General features: G+C 43.9%; 1 protein-coding gene across 1 annotated transcript; it reads left to right on the forward strand.

The window, feature by feature from the left end:
* The first annotated feature begins 7,786 nt into the window (after positions 1 to 7,786).
* Positions 7,787 to 13,153, forward strand: metrn (meteorin, glial cell differentiation regulator). Its single transcript, XM_031843340.1, has 4 exons — positions 7,787 to 8,107; positions 8,636 to 9,069; positions 10,554 to 10,613; positions 11,207 to 13,153. Exons 1-4 carry the CDS (start codon positions 8,001 to 8,003, stop codon positions 11,518 to 11,520), a joined length of 915 nt encoding a protein of 304 aa, XP_031699200.1. The 5' UTR covers positions 7,787 to 8,000; the 3' UTR covers positions 11,521 to 13,153.
* The last annotated feature ends 2,382 nt before the right edge of the window (positions 13,154 to 15,535 follow it).

Genomic DNA, 15,535 nt, shown 5'->3' on the forward strand with positions numbered 1-15,535 from the left:
GTGTGTGTGTGTGTGTGTGTGTGTGTGTGTGTGTGTGTGTGTGTGTGCATGTAAGTTGGGGGTTGGGGTTTACTCAATGATGGCGCCGGAGAGACACCAAATTTCGGCGGTCCCCTCAAGGGTTTCCCTCCCAACAATGGCTACCTCATTTGCAACAGATGTATACGTTTTTAAAAGACAGGTTTCATTGATGAGCTGGAGGACGCTGAAGTGCAGGTGCAGAGAGAGCAAAGGGGAGGGCAGCTCGTGTGTGATGGCATTTAAAAAAAAAGAAGATCAATAGGGGCTCAGGGACGAGCTGCGGGTCACCAAGGAGTCTGAATGGAGACGACGAAAGATGGTGGGAGATAAATGACATTCTGGATTCAGATTTGGTGGGCAATTATGGCCCCTATTCAGAGATTTTAAATGTCATCTGGAGGCTGAAATGTGATGGTTGTTGGATTACTGCTAAGGCTTGGAAGAATGATCACTCAATCATTTCTTATCCTTTATCCTTAATTACTTTTAAGCACTTTTGTAATATTGGCAAACAAGAATTATTGCAGTAGTTTTGAAGGGTACACATAAAAGTTTAAAGCTTTGGCCTCACATCGTTATTTTCAGTGGTTTCTGATGGTAAATCTCAGCTCCATCTTTGGTTGCAAACGTCACAGTATCAAGCTTTAAAACCATAACACATTATAACTTTATCACGTGAAACTTAACACGTTGAGGCGACGTCAAGGGTGATTCTGACCACCAGCCAGATTTCAAACCTCCACAGGAACAGCTGAGATTAAGCGACTGTTAAACTAAGTATTATTTCTATGGTATGATGTGAAATGTGATAGGTAAAAACGTAATCTTATCAGTCTCATTATTCTGCTGAGGGAGGCGGAGGGCTTGAGGATGAACAGGGAGTTTATTGTGCATGGGGAGCTAGCCGAGGGGGTCATAGTATTGGCATGCGTCTATTGTCCCAGAAGGCCATTGAATAGGGGGGGTTTAAAGTTTAAAGTCTGTATGTGTGTCTGTGTATGTGCGCCTATGTGTGTAGGCAGGCTAATTATATTCTGCACAGCCAAGGATGACCTAGCCTGGCCAAACTTAATTCACAGAGCAGGATGGAGTGAAGAGGAGGAGGAGGAGGAGGAGGAGGAGGAGGAGGAGGAGGAGGAGATTGAGTGCAGTCAGGCAGCTAAAGAAAAAAAAAACTGACCATGTAGAGCACTTTATAAGTGTGAGTTTCTGATGTGTGTCTTCTAAAATGTTAGGGTTTTCAACTGAAACAAGCGAGAGTTAATAATATGTTTTTAATGAGTAATGTAGCAATTTTGATACATGTTACATACATTTGTCCATGTGATATTTTTTGTGCTGTAATGCCAACATTTGTGACCACAGAATTAAGAGGATTAATCAGATTTTTCAATACTGAGTTAGTCACATATGTCATGTGACATGTTTAACGGGGTAACACTCTCATATTTGTCCTTAATATTTGATACGAAGCTGGCACCAGCAGCTGGTTAGATGTTGCAGTGTAACCCGTTTTCAGGATCAGAATGACTTTAAATCACCATTTTTGACAGGAAACCTGCACCCTGTTTTCTGTGTGACTGACGTTGACGCCTGGCAGATGTGGACATTGAGTCAGCAGTCAAATAAAAAACAGCCCTTTGAATCAAAAGCTTTATGCTCCACAGCATCAAAAGTATGAAAAAGTCTATCGCAATGTGTCTTGGCCCACCAAAATGATGCATCTGTCTTGACCGCCAAAATATATCCCCTTTGTATTCTCTCCCATTGTATCCAAATAAGGGCATTCAAATGTGGATGTGGTCAAAAGCGGCAACATCTGTCTTTCCTGTGGACATATGTAAAACACTATACCTATTGTCAATTTTGGAGGGATCCTGGTTAAGTTTCCCTCCAAACTGATTCAGCCAATTAGAAGTGGTGTGGGGGTGGGAACGCAAAAACAAGACAGACAGCGGCAACCCTCTGTCTGACCCCCCCCCCCCCCCAGTTGGGCTCCACCAACACTGCCCATCAAACTCACTAGGCCTGAGGCATCACTGGGCTGCTGACAACAATACTCTCATCTGGACTTTAAATAGTGGTACTGGGAGACGCTCTGTTAATTGCGGCTAATGAGAGTCATAAATGTGAAGTGAAAGGGCCTGGAGATGTCCTCCAAAGGCTGGCGACTAAAGAGGGTTTCCCTCCAAAAACAAGACAGGCCATACCATTCACAGAGCTGACTTTGCAAGTAAATGGCAGGCAATCACGGCAAGCTCACCCACACACGTCCATGCTCTAATGAGGGAATACAGGAGAGACACATGCTTGCCTCAATCAAAAGCTGCGGTGCTGAGTGCGGATGCTTTTGTAGTCTAAATTTACCCTCAAACCTCACGTACCGCAGGAAACTTCCAGTGCATTCTGCGTGTTTTCATTTGCCTTTTTTTCCTCCCAGCCTGCTGCTCGTAATAAAGCACTGACTGTCAAATCCTCTTGAGTTAGCACTGGAAACTCTGTGTGAAGAACCACTTAAAAAGAGTCCGGCCTGTTTACCCTCTAGCTAAACTATTCCCTTGTGTGCTTTTGAACACTGAGGAATGTGAGAATCAACGCAAAGGACATCAAGGTTGGCTGCAGTATTGACGCTGTCCCTGTGAAGTCAGTTCAATGACACTATCAGTATCTGCCTACACTAACAGCTAACAGACTGGATCTCACCTCTTTGTCAAGATAAGGATCCAATAATTATGAGGCACGGGTGATCAGCACTCTGAGAGGAAAACTATTCAGAAAAGCTGTGAGGTTCTTAAACAGTGAAATGATGAATTTCGTGACCCTACCATTACTTTTTGAAAATCTAAATGTAAAAGAAAGAAGGAAATGCTGAAAGTTTGACAAAGATGAACAAAGGAGAGCAAGAAAAGCTTGATGGGAAATAAAATGTATGCAGGTGTACCTGGACAAGTTAGCTGGCAGAGATATGGTAGAGAGGGGCACTGACATCTTGAGCTCTCTGCCGTCTTATTCAGCACTTCAAACTGCATTGCTAAACAATTTCAGGGTTGAATCAGACCAGTTTTTGATTTCATTTCGGGGCATGCAAACAAAGAAGGCGATGTAAAGCAATGAATTACTGCACAAATACAAGTCTTGCATTCAAAATCTTATTTAGGTAAAAGTACAGAAGTAATAACAGCTAAATTAACTTAAAATATTAAAAGCAAAAAACACTATTATAAAAATGATCGTGCAGAAAACTGGCCCCTTTGAGTTTTCTATGATGTATGACATTAATGGACCATTGGCAAAGTAACTAATAGCTGTGGTTGTCAGCATTAAATATTAAAAGTGGATTGTATACTTAAGTACAGTACTTGAGTGGATGTACCTATGCAGACAACACCATTTAGATTGGTAATTCTGCTTTGTTAAATGTCAAAATATCTATTCAACACATTGCATAATGCAAACATACTAAGTTTGAAGTGTCAAAAAGTACATAGGATTAAAAAAACAGATGAAAAGCCCTAAAACCAAAATTGCAGAGTGTTAGAACTTCATTAATTTGGGCACAATAGATGGAGAGGTCCAATAGACACCTGCATTCTCTTCCCGCCAGTTTGCTAATGAAAAGTCCCTATAGGGCACCCAGCTGTGACCTCTGACCCAAGACACTATAATTAGGTTATATTCAGAGCTGCTGAATGCAAAAAGTGGATTGCTAATGTGTGTCGTGCTATAAATAAAACGAGCATCTTCAAAGCACTTTTAAAAGACGATTTTGTCTCACAGAGACACAAACACAGATGACAATGATGAATGAGATTAAACAAGTACAATAAACTACAACAAGAATATGTGTGTCGGAGAGAGACAGAAAGGGGAGAGAGATGTGTGAGAGATAGATGGAGACAATGGAAAATGAATAAACTGAGACGTGATACATGCTGGTACCAAAAAGAATATCTTGTGATTTGTTTCAATCTGATTGAATCTTGGGATAATTCATCTGAATATCACACACAAGGGTCATATTAGTGGAATTGAGACGGTGAAGCTAAGTGATCTATTACATGTTTAGAAAAGCATTAGAGAGCATTCTCAGGGTGTCTCTGCATGTTTCCAGCTGCGTTTGCCATCAACCCTCTCTGACACTGTTTATCTGGTATAGGGCCCTCTTGTATTCAGTTTCCCACTGGGCTTTACACAAACACACACACACACACACACACACTCACAGTCAAACACAGTCCCACAAACCGAGATGAGAGGCACAAGGAGAAATTTACTGTCATACAAACAAACACATACACATTCAGGATCCTGAGAAAGTGCAATGAGAGAGCAGGTGTCAGTTTTCACATGCGGCTCTCATGGGGGCTCGGAGGGTAAATATCAGCACGAGTATTTCTCCTCCTCGCATCGGTTGCTCTCACAGCCTCTGACCGCCATTCAACTCTGGACCAGGAGTCCCTCACCTGCATCGAGAGGTGGGAAAACGCCAACTCCACCGTTCTCACTGACTCATCACAACACAGAACTCCATTGATGAAACAGCCTCTATCCTATAACTAAATATGGCACTATTTAACCTCACTAATACACTCATCCAGCAAGTGTATGTTAAAATATGTGACTCTGGCATTCAGGATATTCAGGTTTTCTGTATTTAACCCAACAATAATTAAAATAACAACTGTAACTCTGATTCCACAGCTACATAAACATTGTTTCTCATGACAAACCTCAAACTAGCCAGGCAAAACACAAGACACAGCACAATCCTGTGGCGGGAAGGGCACATGTTCTGCCTCTCTGAACGTAGGCTGATTGTCAGAGTATCCTGACATGGTCTTAGATCTCATTACCAGCAGATATACGACTCTGTGCAGGAAAACAAACAGCAGCGATGTCAGTTCAACCGGATTAGCACCGAGGTGCCATGGGAAGCTGCTGAAAAGTCTGGGAACGGGGACATCTCAACTTCTCAACTCAGATCAGGTCGTGGTATCGGTGTTTCAGCTGGGGCACGAACAGCATACTGCTGCTGCACAACGCTATCCGAATAATAGACCCTATCAGCCTCCTTTCTGGTGCAGTACATGTCATATAAAGGATGTGTTGTCTCTCTTTATGACAATAGACCAATACTGTGTGAGGCTTTGATCCTGCTGGAGGGTTTGGTTTCTAGATGTCAGCCATGTTGAACATTTGTTGTGTTATGGAGACAAAAGTGTGAAATTCAAAAGGAGGAAATACAGTAAAAATTCTAATTATTAAAATAATTTCTTCTAGTTTGCAAGAAGTATTTGTAAAACATCTGTCTGCAGATTCCTTGAGGTTTCTTATGCAACCTATACACGCAACACTGAATGAAACATATGAATCCTCTTGACACTAAAAATAAGCACATTATTAAAGAGCTTCTGAGACAGCGAGACAAAAGTTACACACAATGTCGTGGTCCCGTAAATGCCAGTGACACCACACTGTCACCAAATCCTCCCCGTGCTTGCAGGCAGACACAGATGAGAGGAATACCGTTAACCAGGTAAATAGACAGCACTAACAGGTGCATGCAAACTCTCGTATGCGTACAGCACCACTGTTTGAAGACGCTCTCATTTGCGGGCCGGTGAGAATACAGTGGACACAGAGAGCCAAAACTCGGGAATCTGGTTCAGTGGTTAAAGTATGAAGACAAGCAGAAAGGGATTCATTGGAGTGAAAGATGGCATTGTTCTGGAGGCAGAATGGAACCAACCAGGTCTGATGGTTCACTCACACTCAGATGGCCTTGAGATAGAGTATGTTTGAACTGTAAGATCCTCATGTGCATATAAGAGCATTATTCACACACGCCACATGAAAGCGTTGAATATAATCCTGGCTGGATAAGACTGTCGTTCAGGTCATACCACGGTCACAAAGCGTGCGTGTGCTATTGTTTTAATGGACACGCGTATGAATGCGTGCACACTGATGTGTTTGACAAAGTGTGAAGATCTGACTGTCCGTGTCTGAATACACTGTGCACACGTGGATGCTAAGACATTTGTGACGTCCATAACTAAGTTCAGGCACTAATATACCCATTTTTCTTTGACTCGCTCACCCCCCCCCCCCCCCCCCCCCTCCACCCTTTAAACTCTGCTGCTTTGAAATGCCCCGCAGAAAACAAAGCTCCGTCCTGCTGCAGACAATAAAGCAGCTGGATTTCTGCACATGTGCCATTGTGTCGGTCTGAGGCCTTGTCATAACTCCATCGGAGGGGCCTAGACTTTCATCACGCACACACACACATGCAATAACACACACACACACACACACACGTAGACGGAAAGTCACTGGCTCGGGGAGATGGATGGCGGTGTTAACACAAAAGAATATTTGATTTGGTTATAAATACCACAACATGAAAGAAAAGCCCAGCGGGGTAAAATGCAAGAGGGCACGACAACCAGAGGAGGCAAAATCTTCATCACCATCACCATCATATATGGTGCGTCTGAAAATGAGGTTAGCGTCGTTGAGCTGTGACCGGGGCTTTCTGTCTGCTCTCTTTCATTTGATGAAGTCTCACGAGGGTAATTATTCTCAAACATTTCAGAAGTCTTTGAAATGGCCAGTGTTGTTAGAAAATGTTGCAGAATGAAGCACATCAAGAACGCTACTGATCAAAACCATAAAGTGCTTTATTATAAGTTCAGTGAATTTGGGATGTTGGGAAAGTAAGCGATTCATTATAATTGAAACAAGGATTACAAGGATTTTCTTTATGTTTATCGAAGTCAAATGACCATGACTTGACATGAACACCCAGATCTCTAAGCATCACAAAGCATTTTGTGGTGTATTCCAAGTCCACTTACACATGTGTTTGGCTCATTGTTGTTTCACTTTGATGTGTGAGCTTCACAGGAATGAGAGAGATGAAATGACACGAATCTGCCGAGGAGCGGAAAGTTTCTCTGTGCTCACCTTAAACTTTAGTTTAATCTGTGTGTGTGTGAGACTTTTTGACATCACTACTATAGTTTGTATGCCAATCGGGGTCCAATATGCAACTTGTGTAACACAAATGGGATGTGAACTCAGAGTCTCTAGTGCACATACACTGACAATCGATTGAACAGTAAAGTAGCAGACATCTTGTGTCCAGCAAACTTTAAATGTCTGCATTTTGCGGTTTCTTACTAACAATTTGTGAAATTGAACATGTGCAATTCTTGAATAAAAAAAAAAAATTGTGTCCAGCAGTTAAACTTTTGTTTCTGTTAAATAATGAATTAGTTAATTAAACAATTAAAAAAATATATATCAGGCACAAATTATTATTCAACGCAGAGTTGTTTCATTTTTTTAAACATATCTGGAGCTGGTATTTAAGTAATAATGATAATAATCTAAATAACCATATAACATTGATAATATTCATAGAGCCCTTTTAATTAAAATCAACAAAAATGACGAATAAAATCGTCAAATGTCATAATGAAACTGATAAACTGATAAAACTAACTCAAAGTGTCTGTTAATTCACTCAGCATGTTGGTTAATTCGTATTTTCTATGCAGACGTGCCGAACACAATAGTGAATTGAAACTTGGTTTCACCCTAAAATGCTGTTACTTATTCCGCAGGTCAGACGTCCCTCCCCCTCCCCCCCGTGTGAGTGGTTTAAAGTTTCACTACTCGGACTCTGATTGGCCCGTGAAGTTTTTCCGAGGGGGAATAACTTCAGAGCCCCGCGTCCCCCTGACGTTCAGCAGCCCGGAGAGTCCCGAGCAGAGAGTAGAAGGTTTAGCGGTGTTCTCTTATCTCACGCATCAGGGTAAGAGGATCCTAAACTATGGAGGTGATCAGACACAGACTCACATTTGTTTTATAGAGGGATTTTACTCGCAGATCTTTCAGCTTTGGAACTATCTTTTTCTAACATCTTCTCTTTCTTCTTCTTTTTTTTTTTGACTTCGCATCATCCGCTGTTGAAAATGCCTTGTTTCGGGGTTTGGATTAACGCAAATTGGATTTTACTTTTCGCCATTTTTGACGCGTCTTTTTCGAGCTATTCTGAAGACCAGTGCAGCTGGAGAGGCAGGCAAGTATTTGAATAGCCATTCGGGCGCAGTGAAAATGTTTCTAATGCTCTGCTGCTGCGACTGCGCCTCCGGGCTGTCTGCAGGAGGCATGGGGGGTCCAGACAGACCGGAGACTGAAGGATTCATTCTGAGACTTGGAGATAAAATAACAAAACATGTGATGCATGCATGTTGTTGAATTGAGGATACATTGTTAAAATACTTGCAGAGGACTTTGAGTTTTTACAGAAGTTTGGCCCTTAAGATGCCATGACCTGGCCCCTGTTACCACAGGCTGACAGCAAGTGGGGCCTTCTCTTGAGTAGTAGCCTGCCTCTTGATTTGCAAAAGTTCTACTTCATTTCTTTTTAAATGAAAAGTTTGGTATAAGTTGCCTGTTTGCATGGCTCACATTTAAACCAGCTGAGTCCATCCTGCAGTTAGTTCTGCAGGAAAGTGTCCACTGATGATGCTAAAGTTATTACCTGTAAAAATAGTATCTAAACCTTTATGTAACCTTGTTTTCCTCCTTTTTCCCCTTCTCACAGTGGTTTGTCCCAGCAGCAGGGCAGCGTGGAGCAGATCTCCCTCCACTGCTCTGAGGGCACACTGGACTGGCTCTATCCCAAAGGGGCCCTGCGCCTCACCCTCTCGCCCCGCCTGCCCTCTGTGGCGGTGGGGCCTGGCGGCAGCAGCTCGGGCCTCATCACGGCCTGCGTCAAGCCTTCTGAGCAGTTCCACGGAGCCCAGCTGTACCTGGAGCGAGATGGGGTCCTGGAGCTCCTGGTAGGGGACCGCCTGGAGTCCTCTCCCCCACCGAGGGTTCGCTGCTTCAGCCGCCTGCCCGGGGAACGGGTGGCTCTCTTCCTGCAAGCTACACCTCACCAGGACATCAGCAGGAGGATCGCCTCCTTTCGGTACGAGCTGAGAGGGGACTGGACCGCTCGCCTGTCGGTGGACTCCAACCCCATCAGCAGTGAAGGTGAGCAGTGAGGCAACAGTCAGCCATGTTGGTTTGAGTGTGGCTACTCGAGGTCAAATGAGGAGCCACTATTAAATGTTTTGGCTTTGATTTGTCATTCCTATCTAATGAATTAGGGGACAGAGGAAGTACAGAAGAAGTTTTGGGGTGAAACTTAATTCTCAGCATCAGAAACGAAACTCTTAAGAAAAACCACAGAACTGCGGTTAAAGTTATTTTCCTTCCTTCCTGAAAAATTTGGGGGATGCAAGGTTTTAACCCACAAGTGATGATATTACACTCCATACAATCCTCCCTGTAGATGATTCATAATTCATCACAGGTCTCTGTGGGCTGGTTGGGCTTTCCACAGCCCGTGCAGAGTGCAGAGAGAGGAAGTGGCCAAACTTCCCCCAGAGGCGTGCTGGTTTGGAGTAGGAGAAGGGGAGCCGCCGAGTGGGGAGGAGGAGAGGGGGGGGGGGGGGGGGACAAAAGCACAGTATGTGGGGCTTTCTCCAGAGTCCAGAGCCCTTTGAATGGGTGCCGCATGAGTATTCTGGGATTACTGCCGTCGCCTAGGAGACAGGGAGGCCTCTGCCCAGCTGAGATGCTCCTCTCCTTTGTTGAGCTGCCTCGCTGTAGGGAGACTTGTCTGTAGGAGTCTACTCCCCCGCTCTACATCTCTCTGCCTCCCACACACACACACACACACACACACACACACACACACACTTATTAGGCTTGGAAGGGGGTTTGCTGTGGACTAGCGAGGAAGGAATCTCATTTATCAAGTGGTTTTCACTAAGGAGGAGAATGTGAGGGGTGGGCAAGGGGCCTCCAAAGAACCACAAGGAGAACTTTAAAAAATGCCAGGACTTTTTTTTCTTTCTTTCTAGCCACAGTTTAGTCTATGCAGACAGACAGAGCTTTGCTTTGATTTTTTTTTTTGTGTGGCCATTTCTAAATCCTGTTACGACTTTGAGTAAGGTGCACCGCAATTTTTTTTCCCCCCAGTTTTTAAGAAAAGTTGTCAAGCCTTGGCAGAAAGAAAGGAGAGTGAATGTGCTCCTTTTAAAACAAAAAAAAAAAAATCTTTGAAGTCCACCCCCACTCCTTCTCCTTGGCCCCTGTCTAGCTGGCTTTGATGAGGTGTGACTGTAGACACCCTGAAAGGCTTTAAGGGGGGAACTTTCATCTGGCCTTTAAATCGTCTGGGGTGGAAGAGCCTCGCACCTTAAAGCTCCACTGGTCCTTCTTCTGCCAACTGTAAAAGTAGCAGCTGTCTGTTAGAACGTAGTGCTTGTTCTCTCCTTTTGTTGCTCGTCTTTGCACAGCGTTTTAGGTCTGGGTTCACATCTCGCATTCCTGTGCATGAGATCTGGAAATACGGTCTTTGAGTCTCAGTATATATGTGCATTAGCATATATGTGTTTTCTAGCAGTATGGAGTGCTGTGTGAGGTCACCAACTGACTCTCCCTCTTTCCTCCCCTTGTTGTCTCTCCAGAGGCCTGCAGACCCTGCAACAACACTGAGATTCTGATGGCTGTTTGCACCAGTGACTTTGGTAAGTTACCTGATACGACAAGTTGCAAATATAAAAAAAAACATGAATGAAATATCATTGTCAGACAGAAATCCACCCCTCTAATTCAGCCCAGATCAACAAATTAAACCAGACCCGAGCAAAGCCTCAGAACATAATGATTTCTTGTCGGGATCTACAAATGTGTCGAATGGGTTCAAAGGCAGAGCACCCCAGTGCCTCCAAATTCTCTCCTCTCAAAAGTGCAAAGGTTAAAGGTGAAACAGCAGCTCTCTGCAACCCCCAACACACACACACACGAACCCCTACTGGACGCACTGTAGTGGACTAATCCTGACATCACCCCCCGATACAAGGAGCAGTGGACTAATCTGCAGGCCTCTGATTGAGCTGTAATGGCACTGAGGAGAAGTTCAGCTGGCAACAAAAGTCAGAGGGATTAGTGAGCAGGCGTGGGCCTTCGTAAGGCGTTTAAACATCAGTTGGTGGTCAACAAAGAATCTCCCAACTAGCTACAATAGGCCTACAAAACGCACAACATGACAAAAATACAGCGTAACACTTTGTAAGTTAACAAGAAAAGATATTAACCCGAATGTCCTGTTTTTCCACAGTTGTGCGAGGTAACATCCGATCAGTGGCGGAAGACGATAACCTGAGAGCAGCGGTGATCAAAGTCAGCGCCACCCGGGTGTTTCGGCAGAAGTACGCCCTGTTTACCGGCAACGGTCGCCTGACCAGGCGGGGGGAGGTCAGGACTCTGCTGCAGTGTGGTGTCAAACCGGGGCCCGGCAGCTTCCTCTTCACGGGTCGGGTCCACTTTGGGGAGGCCTGGTTGGGCTGCGCTCCCCGCTACAAGGACTTCCAGCAGGCTTACACCATCGCCAAAGCAGCCCAGCAGATACCCTGCGAACTGCCTGTCGACTGAGTTTAAAAACTCGGCGGCAGCTTGTCTACTAGCACTCAAGAGTCGAGGCCGTACCGAAAGCCGGGCCAAACTCAGCTCTGTTCCATAGTTTTGGAAGAAGCCATGGTGTCCCAACTGTTGGCCGATGCGGCCATGGAGCCACCAACGACTTCCCAAAGGTCTGAGGAGTGAAATGGACTCCCCCCCCCCCCCAAACACCATTTCAGTGCAATATGCATTCACCGGGTCAGAAAGAACCTGGTGGAGTTGTGACACGAGGGACGTGCTTCTAATGAAGATTATAAGCATTTGGCATTGGACATGTTTTTACACACAGTGATGCTATTATGCAGGTTCAGAGAAAATCTATTGAAAAGCTTTCCATTCGGGATAAATTAAGTCAAGCCATTAATTCAGGCCTATTGAGAGTCATTGCTTTGAAAATACACTCAGGAAAATGTATTAAAAGTTCTATAGAAAGCGTACTGCCTCGGTATCCCAGTGAGGATACAATTAAGGCACCTATTTGTTCAGTGAAAGTCGGGTCATGGGAAAGTTATTTTTTGCTGGCTACCCGTGTACTGGGGGGGGGGGGGGGGTCATCCTCAGTGTTACTATTATTAATTAAAGAGATTATAAAAAAAAAAAAAAGTCCTCACAAAATGGAAAAAAATATATATTTGCACTGATAACGGAAAGGGAATGATCTGGAAAGTGTGATGCTGCAAGCACTGGAAACCAAATAAAAAAGCAACTATATGTAGCATAGCGGAGCAATTGAGAAGTTAATATATGTACAGACGATGTGAGCACGTGCAGTAGCGACACAAAGCTACGGCTACTAGAGCAGGTTTCACAGCTCAAGCTATAGTGCTGAGAGCACTTTCACATGCTAGCCAACTCTGAGATTTTGCTTCTGTATTACAGTACATTTTAGTAGCCATGCAATATTTCTGCAAAACTGAGCTAATTAGACTGCATTTGGTTTAAAAAAAAAAAAAAAAAAGAATTATCTAAAAATATGTTGGAGTGGAATTGCAGCAGTGTTGCCAAAGTGGTTCTGAGTTTTGTTGCTTCCAAGTCGTTCTCTGCTGATGTTGTCACATATTATCACACAAGATATTCAACTGTGTATCACCGCTAATGCTCATAAAACTGTCGACAACAGTCATTTATAACTTAAGTCCAGTGTTGTTATAAGATATAAAAAGCTAGCTCAAGAGAAACACAAAAATATGCATTCAGTGTTAAAAAAGAAGAAAGATTCATATCTAATGTGCACTATATCAACAAGGGGAGGTGTTCATACCAAATTACCGTAATATGCTGAAGTGGTCTTAAATGTGTACACTGCCATTTTTGCTGTTTATTTCTATGTAAATTTATGTTAATAACAATGCGAATGTAAATATGTTTATAAGAAATTCTAGAAACCACAGCATGAAAAAAAAGTCTGTATAAAAAAAAAAAAAAAAGCATTGTATTGTGGATTATTTTTGTGTTTGTCTGTGTTATTAAAATATACTGTGAGAAAACACTCATGTATTTAAGTTCTTCTGGAAGCCTTTTCTTGTATATATTCACTTTGAAGTCATTCTTTGGGCATTTCATGCTCCACAAACATTGTGCAGCTGGATCATTAATTCATCAGCACTCCAACCCTCTCCACCCTAACACATCAATACAGTTTAACCCACACCATAGTAGTTGGGTCCAAAGGTTTGTGGCATGGCAAACTTTTCTCAGACATAAGTCACTTCCAAGTATCCATGAATCAGATCTCTGAAAGCTCCGAAACAAACGGCGCGCCTGAGAGAGCGAGAGGCCTAAAAGGCGGAGAGATTTAAGGAGTGTTCGGGGCCCAGAGGGCGTTTTTGGACGGGGAAGGAGGTAGAAAACAGCGTTTGGAATTCTGTTGTCCTCGGCCTCCCATTTTCAGGATTCAGGAAGCAATAAATTGCCATTAAAGGGAGCGGTGTGGCAGACTCGGCTGAGCTGAGGTGCCACACAGTCGCTCGCTTTATCCTGACCGCATGTGTGCGAGGACACAATAAAACCAAATCTCCTTTACACGTCACTTAAGACGTGCGCCTTCAGCTTGGAGCTAAAGTTGGTTTCCTGTACCTCCACTTTGATTTTATCTGCAGCACCACAGACCATAGCTGTTGCCCATTTTCTGCTCTAACGGACGAGGAGCTGCACGGTAGACAATATAGAAACAGCCATATTGCTGATCCTCTATGATAAATTCACCACCTGTTTCTCCTCCTCGCAGAATTCTGCACACACCTCAGTCAAATCTCTGAATTACTGCACACAGTAAATCCGCTTAGAAAAAGAGCAGCTGGGGAATTTACATGGTGTTTAGGTTAAATGGGGGGAAAAAAAGAAAATTCACAAAAGCTCGACATGCCTTCCATGTCTGGTGAGCCATCTCCCATAGAAACCCTGACAGTGGTTTGCCACCGCATCAGCAGTTCATGTGAGTGAACTTCCAACCTCTCTAGCTATTTACTGCCTCAGTGCTCCTTTAAAACATCCCGTAGCTGGGGCCCCCGAGCTGCTCGGGCCCTGCAAACACACACACACACACACACACACACACACACATATACACCTCCACCCCCTCCCCTCCAGTACATGTGAGGTTACTGCTGCAGGGCTGATAAGCCAAAACAAAGAGCACTCAAATTATACTCCAACGACTAATACATCATGTGACATTCTGACAAAGCTCAACTTCCTGCATTGTTATCACTTCTTTGTGACCCCAGTTTGAACCCCCAAAACTGCAGTAATAATGTCAGTAATAATGGTCACAATGACACAGTGCCACGGTTTAGTTTTGCACTCGTTAAATAATAGCGATGGCAATTGCCATTGTTTAAATGTAAGCACAGTGCACAATCCAAATAAAACTTTGGGAACAGAAAAAAAAGAGTTTCTTCCTCAAGACCCTGGAAACGTATTTTTGCACGTATTGATAATTGCATGACACACAATAAACCTTCCTCCCCCCCCCCCAACCACCCCACTCTTGTTTATAGTCTGTTCAGATGTGTTGTGGAGGTGAGCTATGGACACGGCGAGGCGGGGAGCACTCAAGAAAGGGGAATCCAAGGCAATGGGAGAGAGAGAGGGGCAGGGTGTGGACTTCCGTCAGCCCCTGGGAGAGTTTGAGGGAAGTGGCTGGAGACAAAGCTCCAGAGATGAGAGCACATGACAGGGGCAAAGTGCTCCTGGACACTCCCTCATTGTCCAGCACAGAAAAACACCACACCCAGCACACAAGCCCTGTGTTTGCAGCAGTAACATTGCAAAAAATCAGGCTCCTCCTGTCTCAAAGCGATGCAGAAAAATGAGTTCATGCATTTGTTACTTCTAGACTAGATTACTGCAAATTCCTTATTATCAGGCTGCTCGAATACTTCTCTGGAATCTCTCCAGTTGATCCAGAATGCTGCAGCTTGTGTACTAACACAAAATAAAACATCATGTTACTCCTGTATTAGCTTCTCTGCACTGACTCCCTGTAAAATCAAGAATATATTTTAAAATCCTCCCTCCTCTTCACCTACAAAGCCCTAATCGGCCAGGCACCATCACATCTTAAAGAGCTTATTGTACCATATTACCTCAAGAGAGAGCTGCGCTCCCAGAATGCAGAGTTACTTCTGGTTCATAGAGTCTTAAAAAGTAGGATGGGAGCCAGAGCCTTCAGTTATCAAGCTCCTCTTCTGTGGAACCAGCTTCCACTTCCAGTCTGGGGGGCAGACACACTCACCACATTTAAGAGTAAGATAAAGACTTTACTTTTTGATAGTAGAGTCTTTATCCTACTATAGTTTTGTTCAGGTTTGCCTTGGTTCAGCCCTTATATATGCTGCTATAGGCCTAGACTGCTGGGGGACTTCCTAGGATACTCTGAGCTCCTCTCTCCTCTTCTTTCCCTCCTTGTGTATGAATTCATGTCCCATTAACGCTCATTACTAACTTTTCTTCTTCCTTGGAGTCTTTGTGCTTTCTCGCCTCGCAG

This window comes from Anarrhichthys ocellatus, unplaced genomic scaffold (assembly GCF_004355925.1).
Source record: "Anarrhichthys ocellatus isolate YVR2014 unplaced genomic scaffold, GSC_Weel_1.0 scaffold4, whole genome shotgun sequence".
In the NCBI taxonomy this organism is placed as follows: domain Eukaryota; kingdom Metazoa; phylum Chordata; class Actinopteri; order Perciformes; family Anarhichadidae; genus Anarrhichthys; species Anarrhichthys ocellatus.

Coding starts and splice junctions, on each gene's coding strand:
- metrn (XM_031843340.1), top strand. CDS start 8,001: ATGCCTTGTTTCGGGGTTTGGATTAACGCAAATTGGATTTTACTTTTC. Junction 9,070..10,553: donor CAACCCCATCAGCAGTGAAG/GTGAGCAGTGAG, acceptor TTGTCTCTCCAG/AGGCCTGCAGACCCTGCAAC. Junction 10,614..11,206: donor TGTTTGCACCAGTGACTTTG/GTAAGTTACCTG, acceptor GTTTTTCCACAG/TTGTGCGAGGTAACATCCGA.